Source organism: Plectrocnemia conspersa, unplaced genomic scaffold (genome assembly GCF_051122295.1).
Source record: "Plectrocnemia conspersa isolate PC_06_02 unplaced genomic scaffold, ASM5112229v1 ptg000010l, whole genome shotgun sequence".
NCBI lineage: Eukaryota > Metazoa > Arthropoda > Insecta > Trichoptera > Polycentropodidae > Plectrocnemia > Plectrocnemia conspersa.
Window position 1 is genome coordinate 27,205,442 of NW_028277174.1, and position 20,932 is coordinate 27,226,373.

The 20,932-nt window shown below is 27.3% G+C and overlaps 1 protein-coding gene across 1 annotated transcript in view; it reads left to right on the forward strand.

Annotated features, from left to right (window-relative positions):
• Positions 1-20,932, forward strand: part of LOC148231221 (receptor-type guanylate cyclase gcy-28-like) — a 122,737-nt gene that overhangs the window by 9,373 nt on the left and 92,432 nt on the right. Inside the window, exon 2 of the mRNA XM_088194824.1 lies at positions 353-692. Coding sequence (XP_088050950.1) covers positions 545-692 — 148 coding nt within the window. The 5' untranslated portion in view covers positions 353-544. The remainder of the gene's footprint in view (positions 1-352; positions 693-20,932) is intronic.

Sequence of the window (20,932 nt, forward strand, 5' to 3'; positions counted from 1 at the left end):
TTAAATTTTCCGTTATACATTCTTTGTGTTTTTATGCTAAAAATATAAACATACATAAACTAGTTCATATAAAATATTAATAAGCATTATTTTAACCACCTATATTAAAAATTTGATGATGTGAAATAAAACTTTACATTACAAATATATTTTAAATAAATACATTTTATATGTATGTATGTATATAAAAAATATATTAGTCTATTTTGTCAGATTTATAGTACATACTTTATTTTACAATTCTATTAAAAATCAGCTCTTGAATGGTGCATGAATTCCAATTATTCATTTCATATGTTTTGTGTCACAGTGTACAAAAAAGCTTTATAATAATTTATTCTGATATTTTTAGATCCATTCCAAATAAACGTTCGATACAAACAGTGTTGTGTTATATTATTGTGTATAAAATATTTACTTGTGCGAATAAATACACAGTACATGTTCGGCGTAAACATGGTGCGTAATAATAGCCCAACATGCTAGGACCGCCTTTAGGGTTGTTTGTGTTTCTCGTCACACGTTAATCGTTTTATGAATAACCATGTCGTCGCTGGCCCTTCCTGGAAGCGGAGGCTCGGACTCTTCACCGAGGAGGGCCGTCAGCCCATTGCTGGAGGTCAGGAGACCTCACTGCACCTTAAACTGCGACCATTGCAACACTATTCTGGAGGATAGGTTCAAGCATATGCGTGAGTACCATTTCCAATTATTCTATTTTTTATTATTAATAATGTCTTAATTAATATTAAATTAAACTATTTTTCCCTAAAATATATGCTTCGATTTTTAAAATTTTCACCGTCGGGGAAATATAAAAGTGTGATGACTTAATGAGAAATGGTCCTGCCGAACGCATGTAACGCACGCCTTTATTTCTCACTCACTCTCGTCACTTTACACGCGAGCAAGCGAAAGGAAATGTATCTCACCGTACGCGCCTGGTGTATACAGATTTTTCACGTCCCTATTTTTAATGCAGTTTGCAAAGTGCATTTTTTTAATAGTAGTTGTTTTTTTGTCGATTAACTGAATGATGACTTAATTTAAAAAAACGTATATGTATATGCAATCATTAATACAAGTATTGATTTTTTAACGTTTATATTACAACGAAGAAATATATATATATATATATATTATTTAATACAATGATATTACAACTTCCCTAAAAGAGATTAGACTTATTTATTATTTATTTAGTTATTATAGCTAATTGCTTAAACTGACATAAAATATGAACGAGCTTAGATTGAAATTATGGATTATGTGTTGAGATCCCGGAATTTTTCACGAGTCCCGGGAATTAAAAAAAATTTACCTTAAAATCGAGACATATATTTCGTAGATTTAATGTTTTTAATAAAATCTGCATAGTCGAAAACACTCAAATAACCCGTACCCGCTTGCTATACAATCAGGTAACAAGCGGACAGTTAAAAATAACTCGTCACGTCGGCAATGATAAAAAAATGGACGAAACAATTTCCGAATGAAACAGATAACGATTTATTGCGGCAATGGATTATTTTGTATTTACAATAAAACCTTTTGACGTTGTTTTTAAAGTACGAGTATCACTTAAAAATAAAGAGATTGAAAAAGAAGAAATATTTCGAATCCCACGATACTTTTTTGTGAGTAATGAAAAGTACGATGCACGTGTTATTCCTGGAACGATTAGGAAAGAAGATCTTCTAGAAAAATTGATTTTGTTTATTGAAAGTATCAGTTTGCCTTCTACCTTCAGTCAAATACGTTCAATATACTGTATTCAGTATATATTTAATTATAAACATAGATTTCGGATTACAATTTTAAATAATTCTATTTATTTACCATATTTATAACTGTCATATATAAAATATAATATATAAATATTTTATATATGACAGTTATAATTAAAACATATTATAAATATAATTTCTTTGAATGGTAGATTTTGTAACATAAAACAATTACATGTCTCAGATTTGCACCCAAAAGATAATATCCCTACAGTGGTTTTCAACTTTATTATTAACGTTCGTTCCATAATTTTATAAAAAAGTATGACATTATATATTTATATTTCTAATGTCTATTATAAAGCATTTCTTATGATTATTGTTTTTAAAACAACTTTTTTAATATTATTTTCGAAAAAAATTGTTTCTCCCTTTCTAATTTTTTTTGCTTCGTTACAGCACATGATTTTTGTTTTGTCATATTTTTTTGATAATTGATTGCCCTAAATTAACTACTTGAATATTTTGTTTACTGTTTAAAACGTCTTTCAGCGCCAGTATCTTTCAAAGTGAACAGTTGTACACACATCTTTCAAAGGGAAAAGTTTCAGACAGAATATGTCTCCTTGTGTCACTCTTTGGCGTAATTTTATTTTGTTTATTATCTTAATTAACATTGATGACGTAACATAAGCGTCCTAAGCCTTTTTAATCTCTTGGTTTTTTATTGTTTTAAATTTATTTCCATAGTCTATGAAAGCTAGATGCAACAAAAAAGTATACTGTGTTTTTTTATATCAAACTTCGAATCATTTAAAAATTATCATAAATTCTGAAAAAATAGAAGCTTATAAAATTGCAAAGAAACACTATTTTATAAACATTTTTTTTCGCAAATGTATTTGTAAAAAAATAACATTGACAAAAATTTGTAAAAAGAGTTTTTTTTTAATATAATAGATGTAAAAGAAATTTTATATTTATTTCAAAAATATATTTTTAATCTAATAAAAATAATTGTGTATAAATATATAAGTATATAATCAGATCTTGTAGCTATAAATAACATGTAGTAGATAAATTATAAATAAAGTCATTCTGATTAAAATTTTCACTTTGAAACGTTACGTAAGATTTTTCAGAAACTTCATTTCCTTTGATAATTATATTTTACGATATTTTTTCTTATTTTTTATTTCTCTACGGATCTTTCTATCTAGTATATTTTTATATTTCAAAGTGTTCTTTGGAATCCTATTTTTATTTTATTTTTGATCTGCAGCATTTAAATATTGCTTCTGTTCCTTAGCATTGTTTTTAGTGATTATGATATTTATTGCATAATCCAACTATTTTTTTTTAATTCCCATATATTTTTACACTAGCTTTTACAAACCTGTAATAGTTTCATAATATACATATGTTCAATACATTAGAAAAATTAATATCGGTTAAAAGTCTAGAATAAAATATAGCTGAGTTTAATTTTGATTTATAGAACTAACCCATGCTATTTTATCTGTTTTAATTATTTTTTTTAATATAGTATAGTTATATTTTTATTAAAAATTCCAAATGAGAATCACTTATTTATTATTTTTATCCACTGTTTTTTGTTAATGTAATATAATTATACTAGCACGATAAACCAGTGCTATAAGTCGGCGAATAATATCTGAAAGACCTAGGTTCAAATTAAATATGAGTCGTGCATATTGACTTTTTAATATAAACTGTTCGGCTTAAAATTTATAAAAGGATGAAATAGCGCCTCTGACTAGTAACTCTGAGGTTTCAGGTTCGAGCTTCGCAGTGGCACTCGAATTTTTATATATAAAAAATGCGCTCTTATTAAGATCTATTGATTATAAATTTTATAGTACATAATAGTTAACCGACTCTCAGTCTGGTGGTTAATAATTATTTGTTGGTATTCATTATGTTTGATTGACTTACTCAGAAGGTACAGATTTTCCCGTTGTAACGAATTGGGCTTACGCCTCTTATGTTACAACGGAAGATTTAATAAAAAATAAATATAGATCGATATTGAATTTTGGACTGTGATATTTGTATGGTGTCTTCTACTTATTTAGTAGTTGTTGCTTGTGTTTACTTTGTTGTAACGCAATTGCGTAGCGCCCAGACAAGCTTAAATTGCTAGCCTGACACAAGTCTGGAACTAAGCAGCTAAGCAGCCTTTCCACTTTAATGGTCCGATTTTTTTAAGCACAATCATCACCCTCGAGTGACTAAGAACTAAAGCTTTAAGACGACCTAAAATTCTATGACGCATAACTACGGTTCAAACAATTTATTTCCGTATCTATATATAATATGTATATACATATAACTGAAATAATATAAAAATATTAGCCTTAAATAAACACCGCACAATTTTTAAAAGAAAAAAATGCCACACTATTTTAATACTCTAATATACTTTGCGGAAAAAATTATATTAATATTTTTTTTTTAAATGAAAGTTTCATTAAAAAAATCCAATAAGTCGTGTTAATTTGCAAAATAAATTTACCGGTTATTAAGTATTAATAAAAAACAATTAAAAAATCTTTAACAGAGCGTGGGTGTTTTACAGCCAGCCGCACGCAAACCAAATGTTGAATATTTAATAGAAGCAAAAGCTTTGTTATGTTTTCGGATACAGATTTCAGTTGAGTTGCGAAACGTAAACTATCGGCTCAGAAAGTAATTAGCGTGTAAAAATCGTTCAACCCATGAATATTTGAACAAACTACTCATCAAAACAGGAAGAACATACAACGTAAATCAGCCGTAAATACGTGATACGTAAAAGGAGCAAGAAGTATTGTATATCGTTATCTGAAGTGCGAGGAGCGCTCGTAAAAAAGCCATCAAACGCCAATCTCGTGCATTACGAAATTAGATTTAAATAATAAATATCACTCGGAAATGTTTGAGAAGCCCTTATATGTTTGCTTTAATTTAGCGGATATATGTATACCCAATACATACATAGACCTATATTATCACGAATCGAATTTCATAAGATAACGCTTCATACATAAATGCATGTGTGTGGGTGTGCACTAGATTTTGCGCTTTGTGTGTGTTATCTGAAATTGACAATACAGTTCCACTATGGATTATTTCTTGGTGTGGAAGGTATTATGGAAAATTATGCAAGTTATTCAATTAAAGTTTTCTTAATGGAAAAAAATAATAAAAGTTTTCTTTATATTAGACGAAGAATTTAAATGAAAAAAAATGATTTGTGAAGTTTTCCACTCAAGTTTGTTTTATTATTATATTTGCTATTCAACTTATGGTAAAAATTCAATCGTGTTCAGTTAGGGCTAACTTTATAAGTGGTTGTATAAAATTCGTATAATATTATATTTAGCTTATTTAATAATATCATAATCATTAATATTTATAGAAAATGTTTTATTGAAATCTATTGCTTAATTAATATTTTAATTTCCGCAAAGTATGTACAATTAAATATGAGTAAATTTATTCAAAAATAAAAGTGCTCTTTAATATTAATTTTTACCTTTGCTATAGACAAATTTAAATAAATATATGAGGGTAACAACCACCTGTACAATCAGTTATAATTTAGAGGACATTTTAACCAACATTTTAAACAAAGGAAAACATGACTCGAAAGTAATCTCATGATTAATAAGCGTTAATAATTTTAAATAATGCACCCATCAGTACCATTCAAAAAAAACTACTCTTTGTTAGGAAAGGACGCGTGTTAGATAATACATTCTACCCTGCGCATAGTACTGTTGTCCTTTTACCTTTCAGTTACCGATCTCTTGGTTAATTTTTATTCAACGCGTGAACACATTTCAGTGGTGTGTCCAAAAAGCAATGCATTGGCTTGCAAAAATTCTCGTTAATGATTTTCCAGAGCTGTCTCGACTCAATATTATAAAACATGTGACACTTGGTCCTATAAAAAGACACCATGAACTCAGGAGACTGCATTGACACGAGAGACATTAACGAATGTCCAGATAGCATCACGGGAATACATTAAGTCCTAATCACTTCACCTATAATTTACTTATTTATTTTAATTTATCTTCTATTGTAACCTAACAGGCGTAAGCCCAATGCATTACAACGGGCAAATCTTTACTAATTGATTCAGTCAATCAGACATAATGAATACTTACAAGTAGGTATTAACCACCATACAGAAAGTCTGGGAATCGGTGACATATATATTATTTTTAATTATAAATTATCATGTGCTATACAATTTATAATCAACAAATGTCACTGCAACTGGGGTCGTTTTTTTAATAATAGCGCATTTTTATAAATAAAAATTTGAGTGACGCTGCCGGGGCTCGATCCCGCAACCTTAGAGTTACTAGTCTGAGACAACTCGACACGCCAACAGAGATTCTCTGACATATAATAGCTACTGATTAATAGCGGCATCTAAATGTAATTATTTATACTATTTATAATATTAATAAATACATTTATATGTCGCTTTTATTTTATTTTTTTCGTGAAAATACAAAGCTACGAAGAATTGTATCATATTATTTTTTTTCTTTTGAAAATTCACGATAATATCGCTTTTATGTTAGTAGTAAAAATATACTGTATATAAAACACTGCTTTATTAATTAATTATTTACAAGAAATTCAAATAAAAAATATTTTTTAAATTAACTGATGATTAATTATTTTGCTTAATTATAATTTTTAAATAATATATTTAATAGTGAAATAAATTATAATTAGTTTTTCCGGTTTCGCAATCAAAAAGAAGGGTTTCATGCACTATAAGCTGCTTCCACCAAAGCAAGTCGATTCCACTAAGTACTGCTCACAGTTACTCAAAAAAAGCTAAAGTTTACCAATATAAAAACCACACATTTCAGTGTTGCGTATTGCCTTAATTGTTTAATGCACCCACCATATACTCAGGATCATTGCTTAAGAGAGATTTACAAAACTTCCTGGCAAAACAAGTCAGAGATTTTGTTAAAAGATTAATCACGCGGAACGAATATATGTCACAACATAATATTGTACTAACTATATGTATAGATTCGCATGCAATAAATAAACAATAGTAATAAATTTATTAAAATATTATACAAACCATATATTATTAGGTAAATATGTCTTTGCCATTAAATTATACATTAAAAAATTATATGCAATGAAATAATTTATTTTTAAATATCAATTAGCATGTTAGTATATTTTGGTGTTAAATTATATGTATTACATAAAAAAGCTTAATTCACTTTTAATATATGATTTTAAGGCAATTTATTTTGATATGTTCCTTTTTGGCAAAAATCCAAGTAGAGATTTACGAGTCATCAAACAATCAGAAAATATATTACAAAATTCTTTTGCGATATCACTAGTATATAAAGCATGTATGTACATATATATGCTAAATAATATATAGATAAAATTTATTGCATTTAATATACCTGACACTTATCCGCATTAAACTTATAAGGTCTAGTATATGAGATTGGCATGTTTCCTCTAATATTTGCCTTCAGAGACTTGTAAGTTCATATTTCTCGTAAATTTGATATGTTCCAACTCTAACCACAGTCATGTACACACCCGTATTTTAGAAATACGTATATCTACGAATACATACTTGACTTACGTTTTAATCTTGAGCCATCTACAAAACGGATTAATCCCCTTTGCCCACCAGAGCACATCCTTTCCCTTTGTCGTGCCTGCCAGCGTTATTATTAAAATTTACTTTGTCGTATTTATACAAATTTGAACGAAAAAGAAATATGTTCTTTGTGATTTGTATCTGCAAAGCAATCCCTTAATAATTATACGAGTATATAAAAATAATACATAATACGACTTTAAGACTCCAAGAAATTCTGAAAAAAATGTCGCTCACTTTTTTTTGAATATGAATGAACTTTTCCATTTTTTTAAGCCTGTCTCGGATTAAGCACGTATTATATAGTATGTATCTGTTTATTTTGTATTCCTATGCTTCATACGCCTCCGGGTTTCAAATGAGCGACGCTCTAAATTATTCTCTTTTTTTATAATGAATTTGAAACGACAACTGACGGTGTGACGTTGTAAAAATTTAATTAACGAAAGTATACAACGGCGTTAAATAACGATGTTTTTTGCGAACGCTGAAAAACGGAGGTGAATTTGAATACAACTCTCTCCGTCTGCGAGTGTATGAAAGTAAATTACACGGTCCGAGAAAATTGCTGAAGAGACACATATTGACTTCTATGTACAGACATACATAAGTATGTACTACACAAAAATTCATAGACTAAGTTCGATATAAAAATAGATTAAAAAGTATGTCGTTAAAACAGCTTACCACCCGGGGATTTTTTGGCGAGCTTTGCTTCGCAGAATAATAGCAAATAATTATATTTTTTAGTAAATTCCCTATAACCTGTAAACTAATTAATATATTTAATATGTACATTATGATTATGAAACATACCTTTTAAAAATTTATATATTAGAATATATGACGCACCCCGAATTCTGTAATTCCACACAGATAAAAATGTATTTTATAATCGAAGGAATGCATTATATTTAGTCTCTTCTGAACAATCGACTTAAACGTATCGCAAAAATTACTCTTCTGTCACTGATTGTGATTTTAATTAAAAAAAATATATTTTTAATCAGCCCAAAATATGCCAAAGAGATGAAACCTTTTTGGAAAAATTTCAAGACGCGTTATCCAACGCCCCCAGTGTTTGTGAATATAGTGATTTGTGCGAAAGTGGTTTTAATTCAAGTGTACGTGAACATAGACCGCGTGTGATGCAGTGGCGTAGCTAGGGTATGTGCCGCCCTGGGCGATCCTTAAAATTTCCGCAGCTCCCATACATTTTTTGCAGGGTCATAAAATCAGCATTTCTTAAAATAATAAATTGGTTATTATTAAGCTGTTGTTATTCGTGGATTTATATATGTTTTAGTGTATTCAGGGTTAAGAACCACATTAGACGATCCCATCGCGAATATGCCGCCCCCAAGCAAGTGCCGCCCGGGGCGGCCCGCCCCGCTACGCCACTGGTGTGATGAATTTACTTTTATTTAGTGATGGTAAGTGTGATAGTGATATTATCTCAAAAGACTGAAGTGAATTTGATCCAACAAGCGATAATCAAGATTTCGAAGGTATTCCAGTGGAACAAGTTTTTCGCAATAAAACTGAAAACATCTAAGAAGTAGCCAATTCATTGATTGACGATGATCTGTTCGAAATAATAGTTTCGGAAACAAATTTATATCATTGGCAAATATCTCACAAATACAAACACATAGAAAAAAAATGCACAATGCAACGATGTGACAGTAAGTGTACTGAAAAAGTAGTTTAGTTTTATTTTTTAATGGGTATAGTTCATAACTGCAACAAATCCCATAATCAAGACACAGATACTTCGAAAAAATATGTCAAGAAATAGATTTAGACAAATTTTAACTTTTTTCAGGTGAAAGTTGATTACTTTTTATGCAAATTCAATAATGTTTACAAATCAAAGCAAACCTTTCCATGATTTTTTTTTCGTGTAAATACCTGAATAATAAATCATAATAAATAAATCAATATTTCAAAAAACAATGGAATAAACAAAAAAGGTTTTTGTTTATTCTATTGTTTTTTTCATTTAATGTGCATTGTTTTATTCGTTTAGTGTTTATCAAAATTTTGATCGTAACAGTAAAATTAAATTCAAAGATTTTCTTTTGAGTAAGGCTGGATGCAGAATTCAGTAGAATCTATCGATTCTGAAAACATTTCACCGCTTTCTACATCTTGCCTTTCTCGTGCTGTCGGTCCACCGGAAAAGCTTTCGGATAAGCTTAAAAACCATCAGCCAATAAAAATAAAAAAGTGGGAAGAAATGTGTGAGAAGAAAATGTCGTGTTTATTTTGCACATGTAATATGGAAAGATATAGCATACATGTGCACAAGTTGTGAAATTCCAAATGTTGATTAATGTTGTGTGTTAAGTGTAAATAATAGAAATATATATAAATAGTGATAAAGTGTGGTTAATAAGTGTAATGATGAAAATAAATGTGTCTGTGATAGTTGTAAGCAGAAATAGGACGCCGAAAAATTTGGTGAGTGAAAATTATATTATATTATAAACGGATATTTTTTATAAATCGTTTATACAAAAATGTATAGAAGCATTTAAGCATATATATTATTTAATTATTAATAACTTATCTATAACCTTTGCAACCATTTTCAATTTACACAAAATATTAGGAATGAAAAATACATATTTATTCGTTCATGATTTTATTCCTCAGAGATTGCAATAATATTATTTTTATACGGCAATAATTTATCCGAATTGTAGCTTTTTTTTCTAATTTCTTAATCTGTGAATCATTGCGGTTTTCCAAATGGTGAGGAAATTTCAAAATAGCAAATACCTGGTAAAAATGCTCGTTAGTTAATGGATGATATTTTATGGAAGTTCTTTGATTACTGTGTTATCCAATTTATCTATATATATACCGTAATGATTTTACTTTTTTATTTTGCAATAACATACAGAATTTTAGATTGAAAAACTTTGTTAATTTATGTACTATCAAGCGGGATATTTCGATTTCTTTCAATTGGATTGGTTTTATGTTTACCTAGTCAACAGTTTGACCCTGAAATTAGTTTTTCTGTTTAAGAAGTGTAACATAAAATATTATTTTGTATATAAAAATAAATAGTTATGGTTCATACATTTCATAAAAATACGTGCCCTAAAAAGGTGACGTCTCATTGCATCGCATCGCAATGAGATAAGACAACTTTTTTTACCAAAATTTGCAGTAAAATAAAATTAATTTTTTATTTGATAGCACGTTGAAATAGTATATATACTACCATCATTGATTATAGAGACAAATTAGTTGGTATCTCAGTATTTTTTAATAAAAAAAAAGCATGACGCAGGACTCATGCCTGAGTTTACGTCCTCGGGCGTTAAGCGGTTAAAATTAAAGATGAAAAATAAAATAATTTTATACAATTATTTTAGTATATAAATAGATGGTACAGTATTATATTAATATGATGTAACTATGGTTTGCCTCATGAGGTACATATATATATGATATATTATGAATCTGTTCAGCCTAAAACCGCATTGACCCTTACTCAAATCTCTACATTGTATTTACCTAATCTGTTATATAAAACAGTTCAAAAGTTTTTGCTCTATTTATTTCTAATTAAATTATATTCATTTCATTTAAATAAAATAGTCTTTAAATTTTTGTGTCTCGCTGTATTGGGAACTTTTGCAATTTTCGATAACGCCGAATCGAAAGCTTACACCAGCATAAAGCTTGCAGTGGCACGTTGTATATGATTTTGTTTTTGCTGGAATTCTATTCCATTATTAGCGGCAGATACTCTGCTCAGCGCGACTTAGCCATCCCATTTAATTATCCCCATGTAGTGACGATAATCTGGAATGAAGTAAGACTAAACTCTGTCACACTCACGCGCAACGTTCCGTTTTAATTAAATCGCCGAAATTAAGTTTTGCCCCATATTATTCTCGCACGTGTATTTACATATGTATATGTGTACATATAACACAAGGGCAGACCCTTTTACGCATGATTTGCGTCTAAAAATTTGTACGGTATTTAATTTAGTGAATCAATATTGCTCTCGATATGACTTTTAACTACAATATCTGACGTGATTCAAAGGTTTTATTAATAATATTTATTTAGGCTATATTTAATATAAATAATAAATCTCTCATGTCTCAGTAGATAGATAATAAGAAAATATTTTTAATTTTTATTTGCCGATATTTTTTTTTTGTGAAAATAAAAAGCTACGGAGAATTGTATCATATTAAATTTTTCTTCCTTTGCAAATTCACGATAATATCGCTATTATATTATTAGTGAAAATTGGATTACGATTTTTTTTTATTTGTGTTATATGTATACTGTATATCAAAGACTTTATTAATTAATTAATTACGAAAAATTTATACACATTTCAATTTTTTACATACAAAATAATTTTAACATTAATGGATGATTAATTATTTTGCTTTTCTAACATCATAATCCAGCGAAATACTATATCTAGTAGATTTTATTTCCTTTATGTGTTACGTAGGGTATATTTTATATGAAAGAAAAAACATTTTTATATGATATATTATAGACATAGCTATGTTATTATACATTATTATATTAATATCCAAAATACTTTTTGAGCTATTGTAGTAGATATATATAAATACTAACAAAGTTGAAATTCTTCATAAATAATAATGATAATATTTGTAAGATGTTTTTATTACAAAATAATGTTTGTAATAAAATGAATTTATGGTTCCATCTCTAACTAATATATTTTAACGTATTTTTATGGTTAAATATATATATAAATATCTCCTATTTGCAAAAACTTTTTTCATTGCTTATGAAGGCTTAGTTAGAGATTAGTATGAAGCTCTGAAAATATATATATACCTGAATAAACTTATTAAATTCAACTATATGACTGTAAAAAGCATGATCTTGATGAATTCAGTAATTTTAAAAATAATGATTTGCGGCAATATTAATTTGGTGGACGTAACATATGGTTATATGACACAGATTGAGCCGCTGCAGTAGAAGTTTATTAAAAGTATTTAGAATAAATTCAATGTTGTTGAATGTTATATGAATGATCAGCGGACGAGGTCCCGCTAGCTGTCGCATTCTTGTTGTGTTCAGCAAAGAATGAACGTTGCTCTCTCTGTCGTCACGTCAGTATAATTGTATTTTTTTAAACGTTTTTTTATCACAAATATAAATAATTTTTCAGATATAGTAATTATATTTTATATATATAATATATATATATATATATATATATATATATATATATATATATATATATATATATATATATATATAAATAAATATTAAATTTTTTATTCGCTTAAATTGTAAAGGGTTTTGAATTTTTTTAATTATAATCACAATTTTTTACATTTAATTTAGCTAATAACTAATTGTTAACATGAAAATGGTAATGAACCAGTAATATATATATATATATATATATATATATATATATATATATATATATATATATACATATATATATACATATATATATATATATATATATATATATATATATATATATATATATATATATATATATATATATATATATATATATATATATATATATATATATATATATATATATATTACTGGTTCATTACCATTTTCATGTTAACAATTAGTTATTAGCTAAATTAAATGTAAAAAATTGTGATTATAATTAAAAAAATTCAAAACCCTTTACAATTTAAGCGAATAAAAAATTTAAATACAAGAAACAATAAATTAAATGATCATATCACTAAATATATTTATTTATTCCTGAAAAAAATCACGCCTGAAAATATTTTCTTGAAAAAAATAATTTATTGCATTTTTAATTATAGTTGCATTTTGAGACGATGGAAAAAGTAGGTGAGAGAAGTTTTGTTTTCCGTTAGTGGCATATAAAGTTAAAATGTCAGTATTTTGCGATAAATATTTATTAGTTTGTTCTGGTTTTTAGTCCAGATCCTGTAGAACTACAATAAATCGCGATTATTATAGTTTTTATGGCTAATCTAATATTTAGAAACAGTGATTCATAATAATAAAAGTGTTAATCACACAATTCTAAAACTAAAAATGAATAGTAAAAACTTTTAATAGAAAATATTATATAGTTATTAATTTATTTAAAATCTGTAAAAAAAAACTATTTTAATTATATTTTGATAAGTAGTAAAGATTTTAATTATAGAAGCGCATATTTTAAATACTTCTAGTAGTATTAAAAATAGTATAATACTACTATGGTTGTCTTTAATATTGATTAATCTTAATTCATTAGTCCTTTAGGTAACAGCTTGAAACTTAAATTCTATATTTGTAAACAGTGAACAAGATATTAGTGAGAATAGATAACCTAAATAGATTTTGCATAATTTTTTTACTTTTTAATATATAGGATAAATTGTCAACAATATACACGTTACAACCTTCATTCTTGTACTATTATTTAAAGAGATTCTTTGTGGATTCAAAAGAGAACATAACAAACCGTACCACATTGAAATAAAATATGTACTATACTCTATTTACGTTAACGCAGTCAGTTCGAGAGCTATCCATTTCATCATTATTCATAAAAAAAAAAGAGATGGCAAGTTTAGGTTGATGCCCCCATTAGCTCTAAAGCACATGATACGGATATACGTTCGATATTCTTATCATTACTTCTGTTTGTATTTTGAATAATATATTTTATTTTTTATAATTATCAATCAATCGACGTAATAATAATGGTAATACTATGGGCTTAAACCCAAACTGGCTCAATTATGAATAATGATGAAATGGATAAATGTTAATGTAAATAAAGTATAGTATTTTAATTGAATCAATATCATTAAAATATTTTCTTAAATAAGCATTAAATTGTACTTGTATGTGTTTTATTAGAAAACAATATTTTAGCTTCCTTATTTTTTATTGTTTTGGGTCGTCTTAAAACACAAATTAGCACTAGAAGGCAGTGAAGACTGATCTGGTTTAAAGTTTGATAATTAAAGTGTATAGACTTGATCGCCGTCCTAAAGGGCTTGGTTTGTACTAAAACATCGGTGTAGACTTTTTGTAAGCTCAATGGGTGACGAGTTCAAGGTGTAGATTAAAATATGAACAGATATACTTTCTTTTTAGTAAAATATAACATAAGATCAAACTATTCTCACCCTCTGTCGTTTTTGTTTTAAATGATCAAGGTGATAATGGAATGTCTTTGTTTATATATCATAATATCATAACAAAACATTTTTAGCTAAAACGTGTTTCTTCACGTTAAAAACTTTTACCTTTGCTAATGACTAACAATGAGATTATTTCTCGCGATAAATACTTTAGTAATCGTTTATTATTTATTTGGTGAAAAATACTTATTATTTTTGTTTGCATTCTCTCGCCCAAAGGAGTAATTGCTAAATTGCATCGGATGGTTGAAAAGGATCATTTTTTACAAAATTCTCTGTAAAGAACGTTTACTGCATAAATATATGATTAAAAACGTTGTTTTGTGATGCATACAATATATATATATATATATTATTTCAAATTGTGGCTGCCTATTATTTTCACATAATTAAATAAGTATAAATTTATGAATAATTAACATCCACTGACTTATGATGCTCATAACAAATATATTATTAAAAGGTTATATTTGCCATTTAGGATAATTTTCATATAACAAATATAATCCTGTCAGTAAACATTTTCGACAATAAATATTCCGATTATTTTCTTCCATTCGTGTAATCATCTGCTTAATGAGCCATTAACGAAACAATACACAGCAGCAGGGTAAATGAAATGAAACCGAATCAGTGAATCTCAAAATCGATACTACAAATATACAGAAATTACATTTGGACTTCATCTTGCTCTGCATCATTCGATATATAAATTGAAAAGTTTACAGTCCGATATACTTTCCAAATTATTATTTAAAATTTTAATTTTGCTGATTTATGTTTTCCAATCAGCGCCATTCTTAAGCGATCGCGATTGGTCTGGGATTTCATTTCGGCCATAGAAGTTGTGATTTATTGCCTCGGCCTGATATTTTATCATAAATGAAAATCTCCTTCCAGACCTCGCCGTTCGGATGATTTTCATTTCCCAGCCGCCACTCACTGGCGAAATTGACTTCCGACGTGTCCGGAAGTACATCCGGTATTGAATATTTCGATTCTTTCGCCCCATTTAAGCAATCATCTGCCCGTTTGGGTACCTGAAGGGAAGGGTCTTGACATCGATCCGTCTTCGGTTCGAAATAAACGAGAATTCTCGGAAGGTCAACGTCATCGCGTGAGATTTTATCGCTAAAATTTGTCGCGTTATGGAAATTTTGAGGGCGTGTGATTTTTTTATCATGCCCTTAACACGTTCAGGTCCATAAAAACGTGTTTCAAAATTCGACGTGAAAAGAATATTTATTATTGTAGGTTAATATTATTACAATCATTTTTTTTTTACCAATAATGAGATAGTAAGAGTGGCCTATTTAAATTCTATCCAGGTGTGTGAATATTTATTTAACTTGTAAGAAAATAATTCGGTAGAAGATTAAAGGTTCACGAATAATGAAACTCGTGCGTAAAACATAAACTTATTGTACAAAATGAGCCAATACAAAAGGTAAAAGAGACGTAACTTTTACAAATGCTTTATTTTCTCTAACATAAGTAGTATTGATATAAAAGTATATTGGATTTGTTGTATGTTTGGCTTAAACCTGTGTAGTATATAAATTTTAAGAACAATGATATATGTAATATTATAATATGTTTATAGTACGAAATTTCAGTGTTTGTATACTTTTAAGAAAAATGATTGGTGAACTGTTATTTACTCAATAATTACTACTCTTTTTAAAGATTGCATATGTGCATATATCTCAACATAGTACAACATTACAAATTAAAATTATATTTGTAATAAGAGATTTAAATCAAACATTACATAGTAAATCATTATAATATTAATTTACATTTTAATTACAAGTCATAAACAGTTAACTTAATAGTTATATTCCATTTTAAATATATAAAGTAAAATAATAAATTACAATACCTAATATTATATATTTACACCATATGTAAAATTTATATAAAATAAAGAGAGAGTATATTTTTATTTTTTTATTAGTAATATGGTATTTAGGGGACACATAATATTTATTTTGTCTCGACTTTATTTGGCTTTCACAATACAGTGGAAGATCGACTTGACTTATGAGTTTTTAAAGATGCTAGTATTTTTTATTATTTTGTCTCGATATATGAGCAAAAAACGTATTTTTCACTTTTTAATACATATTCTCTATGAGAATTTTCAATACCAGATATGTGCGATCTAGCTCCGTGAGATTAGAAAAATCTGTGATGATCGATCAGAATTAAAATTATATATAATCCCGGACACGATAAGCGGTTTGTAAATTAAAAATAAGCTATCATTAAATTTGGTAGTATTCACTTACGATTTCAATTTCTATTTCTCTATTTAAATGGGTTAACAGCATTTTAATTAATTTCAGTGAAAAAAAATATGTGACATACGACTAATTTGAGTTACCTTGGAAGTCAAGGCGCTACTGTATACTAAAAAATATTTAAAAAAAAAATTTAATATAATACATACAGCATGTTTAGTCATTTGTGAATATTTAAATTATCATTATTATTAGAGTAAAAAAGTAACTATAAGAATAATAATATTTTTTACAAAGTAATTTGGTTTTTGTATGGAATTTATATCACTCATTATTTTTTGTAATCACTTAATACAAATTGTAGTTTTTTCACTGCTAATAAATTTTGCACATTTGCGCTTGATAAATATGCGATTGATTTAAGCACATTTTTTACCGTTCCCGCGTTACTGTGTGAATTTACGATTACTTCATATTTTCTTATGTATCAAATTATATAGTTCTTTCTGTGGACAAATTACGTAATACTTTTAAATATTTTGAAAATATTGCATAGTAATAAAACTAAATATTTTACCATGCTTATTATTTTACAAATCAGTTAAATAATAAGCATGTTAATTGAAAACAAAAATAACAATTATATAGTGATATGATACATTATACAAATTTTTTTTCGTTTAAAGTTCCAAGAATTCAAAAAAAAAATTTTTTTTAAATTATATGCAATTATTAATTTATAAAATTTTGTATTTTTATATTAATTTATAGATCTTATTTAAGCAAATAATTTTCTAAAATAAATAAGTTTTCGCTTTGTTGCCAAATACACCACAAATGTATAATTAAAAACGAGCAAAAATAAAACATTTTAACCCAAATATATAAAAAAATTAAGGCAAATAAATATTTTGACTAAATTTAATTTTATTGTAAATATTTATATCAGTGTTTCACAATTTTAATTTATAAATTAAACTTTGTAACTTTCTCTAAACCACGCTAGTAAAAGGGATTCTCGAGCTATAATTATTTGTAATGGCAACACCCTTAAATTTTAATCGTCAATAGCAAGATGTCAATGTGAAATAAACGGTAAACAATATTCTAATCATAATGAATTTTTCTCACACATTGCTAGTTGAAGATGATAAAAGATGACATTTTGTAATTAAAGACAATACAAATAATACTTAAAATTATTAGTGTGCCATTAAGTATTTTTTTTGTGTAGATAATAAACTATTTGTGATAGGTTAAATTAAACTCGGAGAACTTAAAGCAATTTGATTTTTTTACCACTCATAAATTTTGTGTATATGCTTCCATATATATTTATGAATCTCTAAGCCGAGACAGCTAAAAAAATACTATCTCGGAAATTTTCTGAAACTGGAACTTATGGTACGCTTATATGTATATTAAAATATGATCTAAATTCTAATTTGTTTAAAAACACCTGATCACTAAGCATCATTAGAATTGAAATAATTTTAAAAAGAAGTAAAAAAACTACATATATCATTATATGTAGGAATATAACATAATAAAGCTATTATTATCTTAGGTCCAAATATTAAGAGGATCTGTCGGTTAGGTTAGGATATATTATATGACCTCAAAGATCTAAATAATAAACTTAACAACAGATATTATATTACATACTCTTCAATCTCAAATGAAACGGTGAACAATTCGTCGGTTACTACTTTATTTTTCTCCCTTAAGTTGTCAATGATTATTTTAAGTATTTTAATTGTGTTCTTAATATCTATTCAATATCTACTACACACTTTATTTCTCATATTATCTGTAAGTATTTTGTTTTATAAGGAACATATATAAGTTTACTACTACCACTGAAAATTGTGGTTATGGCTATTCTATAAGAAAAATGACTAAATATGAAAAAATCATAGAAATTCTTAACGTTGATACAATAAAGAATTTATTATATACAATAAGAACAATAAAGTTAATATACCAATTTAAGTTTTTAATGGACGATTCAAGAATATAAGTTTTGTTCTATGCCGAAATCAAATATTTACAAAGTTTGCTTTAAGCGAATAGCTTGAATTTGGACAAAGAACAAAAGTTGATAAAACTCCTTAATGTATATATGATATTTTGAGACTAAATGAAATGTTTTTTGACATGATATTGGACAGTATTAATTTAAATTAGGTATGCAATTATATACTATTTTCGTATGACTTTTACCCACATGTATATTATTTGTTTATGACGCTTTATCACTATAGGCAGCATCAGATAACGAAACATGTACTTTACACTATAATATTTTTTTCGGCTATTAGTTACCCAAATAGATGATCCACAAACAGTAATAAAAAGCTTTTTCGATTCTAAAATAATAACTAAAATATGCAAATAACGACGTTTGTACCAGACGTGGCTTTGTTTTCGTTTGTAGCTAGCGACCTTATAAAAATTCAATAGATCATCTCCGTTGGACTTTAACCCTCATCCATATGGATGTTTAGCTAGGTTTTTTTTATGAATATCTCGGTTGCGTGTTTGCAATGCAGTTTTATGGCGTAGAACAAACGGAATATTTCCCATGGAAAACGTTAAGTGCTTTGTGGATTCCTAGAAAATATATGTACATACTAAACGTAAGACACATTACAATAAAAACACAAATATTACAGGGAAAATTAAACAATGTTGAATGTATGTACATACATATATATGTGTGTACACAAAGCCAAATAGATATAAACAATCAGTATAACAGTTGTATCTATATAAATTGTACAATAGGATAATATTGAATATAAAGATAAACATGAGCTCGCATGAGAACATAGCAAAGTATTAATAATAAAACATCGTACGACGTCTTACAAGACATACTCTGTTACAATGATGCTATGAATATTATAATAAGCTTGTAAAGTACTTTTACACGAGTTATTTTCAAGGGATGTATGTACGTTTTATTATTTTATAAAACATGCACCTATTTTAATACATGGACATGTTTTGGCAGGATATAAAATTAAAATTTAAGAAAATTGTTTTATTATACTATAACACAACATAATTATATATTTATGACATAGTTGGTCAATTCTAATTTTCACTGAATTTAATTAGTAAATCTAATATGTATTTTTTCTTAGAAAATTATAAAATTTATAAATAAAAATAACAAATTTAAAAAACCTAAGAATACATACTTTAAATTAAATACAGGTTATCCTCGTGTAAATAATTTTTCAGTTTACTATAAGAAATTTATAAAAAAAGATAGTAGTAAAAATAAGATAAAAATTGAGGAAAAATACAAAAACCTTATAATTATTAAATTTAAATTAATAACTTCAAAATATATTTATCTGATTTACTATGGAGTTAGAGCTAGCTTAAGAAAAAATAATTTCTGTTTTTTAAACAATTTGTTTAGGCGATTTGATAATATAAAATATTAGTCATAGATTAATATATAATAAGCTTACGAGCAAAACTAAGACATTAAAATTTTTAAACATTTAGAAACTGATGATGATAATTCCATATATGAAATCAGCTTTCTGAGTAGTTTATTATTGATGAAGAATGATATTAATATTTATATGTTTTTTATTATCTTTCCACCCTGAAACATGTTACTGAATTAAATTTTAGTTTGTGCTTACTACATTTGGTGCTAACAGTGCAGTTTTTATGACATCCTACATTTTCAAATGTAGAGCTTTAATTGTTCTATCGAAACGGGCAAAAGCAAAAAAGCCCGCATTCGCAAAATTCAATAGCTGCAAAACGAGTATTTAACTTGCGAAACGAGGTTAGCAAATAACCTACATTCGCAGCAGGGTTAACCAAGATGCCTCCGGGCTATCACCATCCCTGAAAGTTTATGCTAATACTTAATGAATTACAATAGTATCCGAGGCCGCAATTGCGGTCCAAGGAATTCCCTTTTCGCTCTTTCGGTGCGATTTTTACCCGCCCTTATTCTCTCCTTCGCCAATTTATACAACGTACTTATACATAGGCTTCGTGCTCGAAATACTACAGGTCTCTAAATACTTTAAAGAATGAAAATCGACGGGGCAAAAACAGTTAGGGAAATTATAGCCGCCTATTGGCACT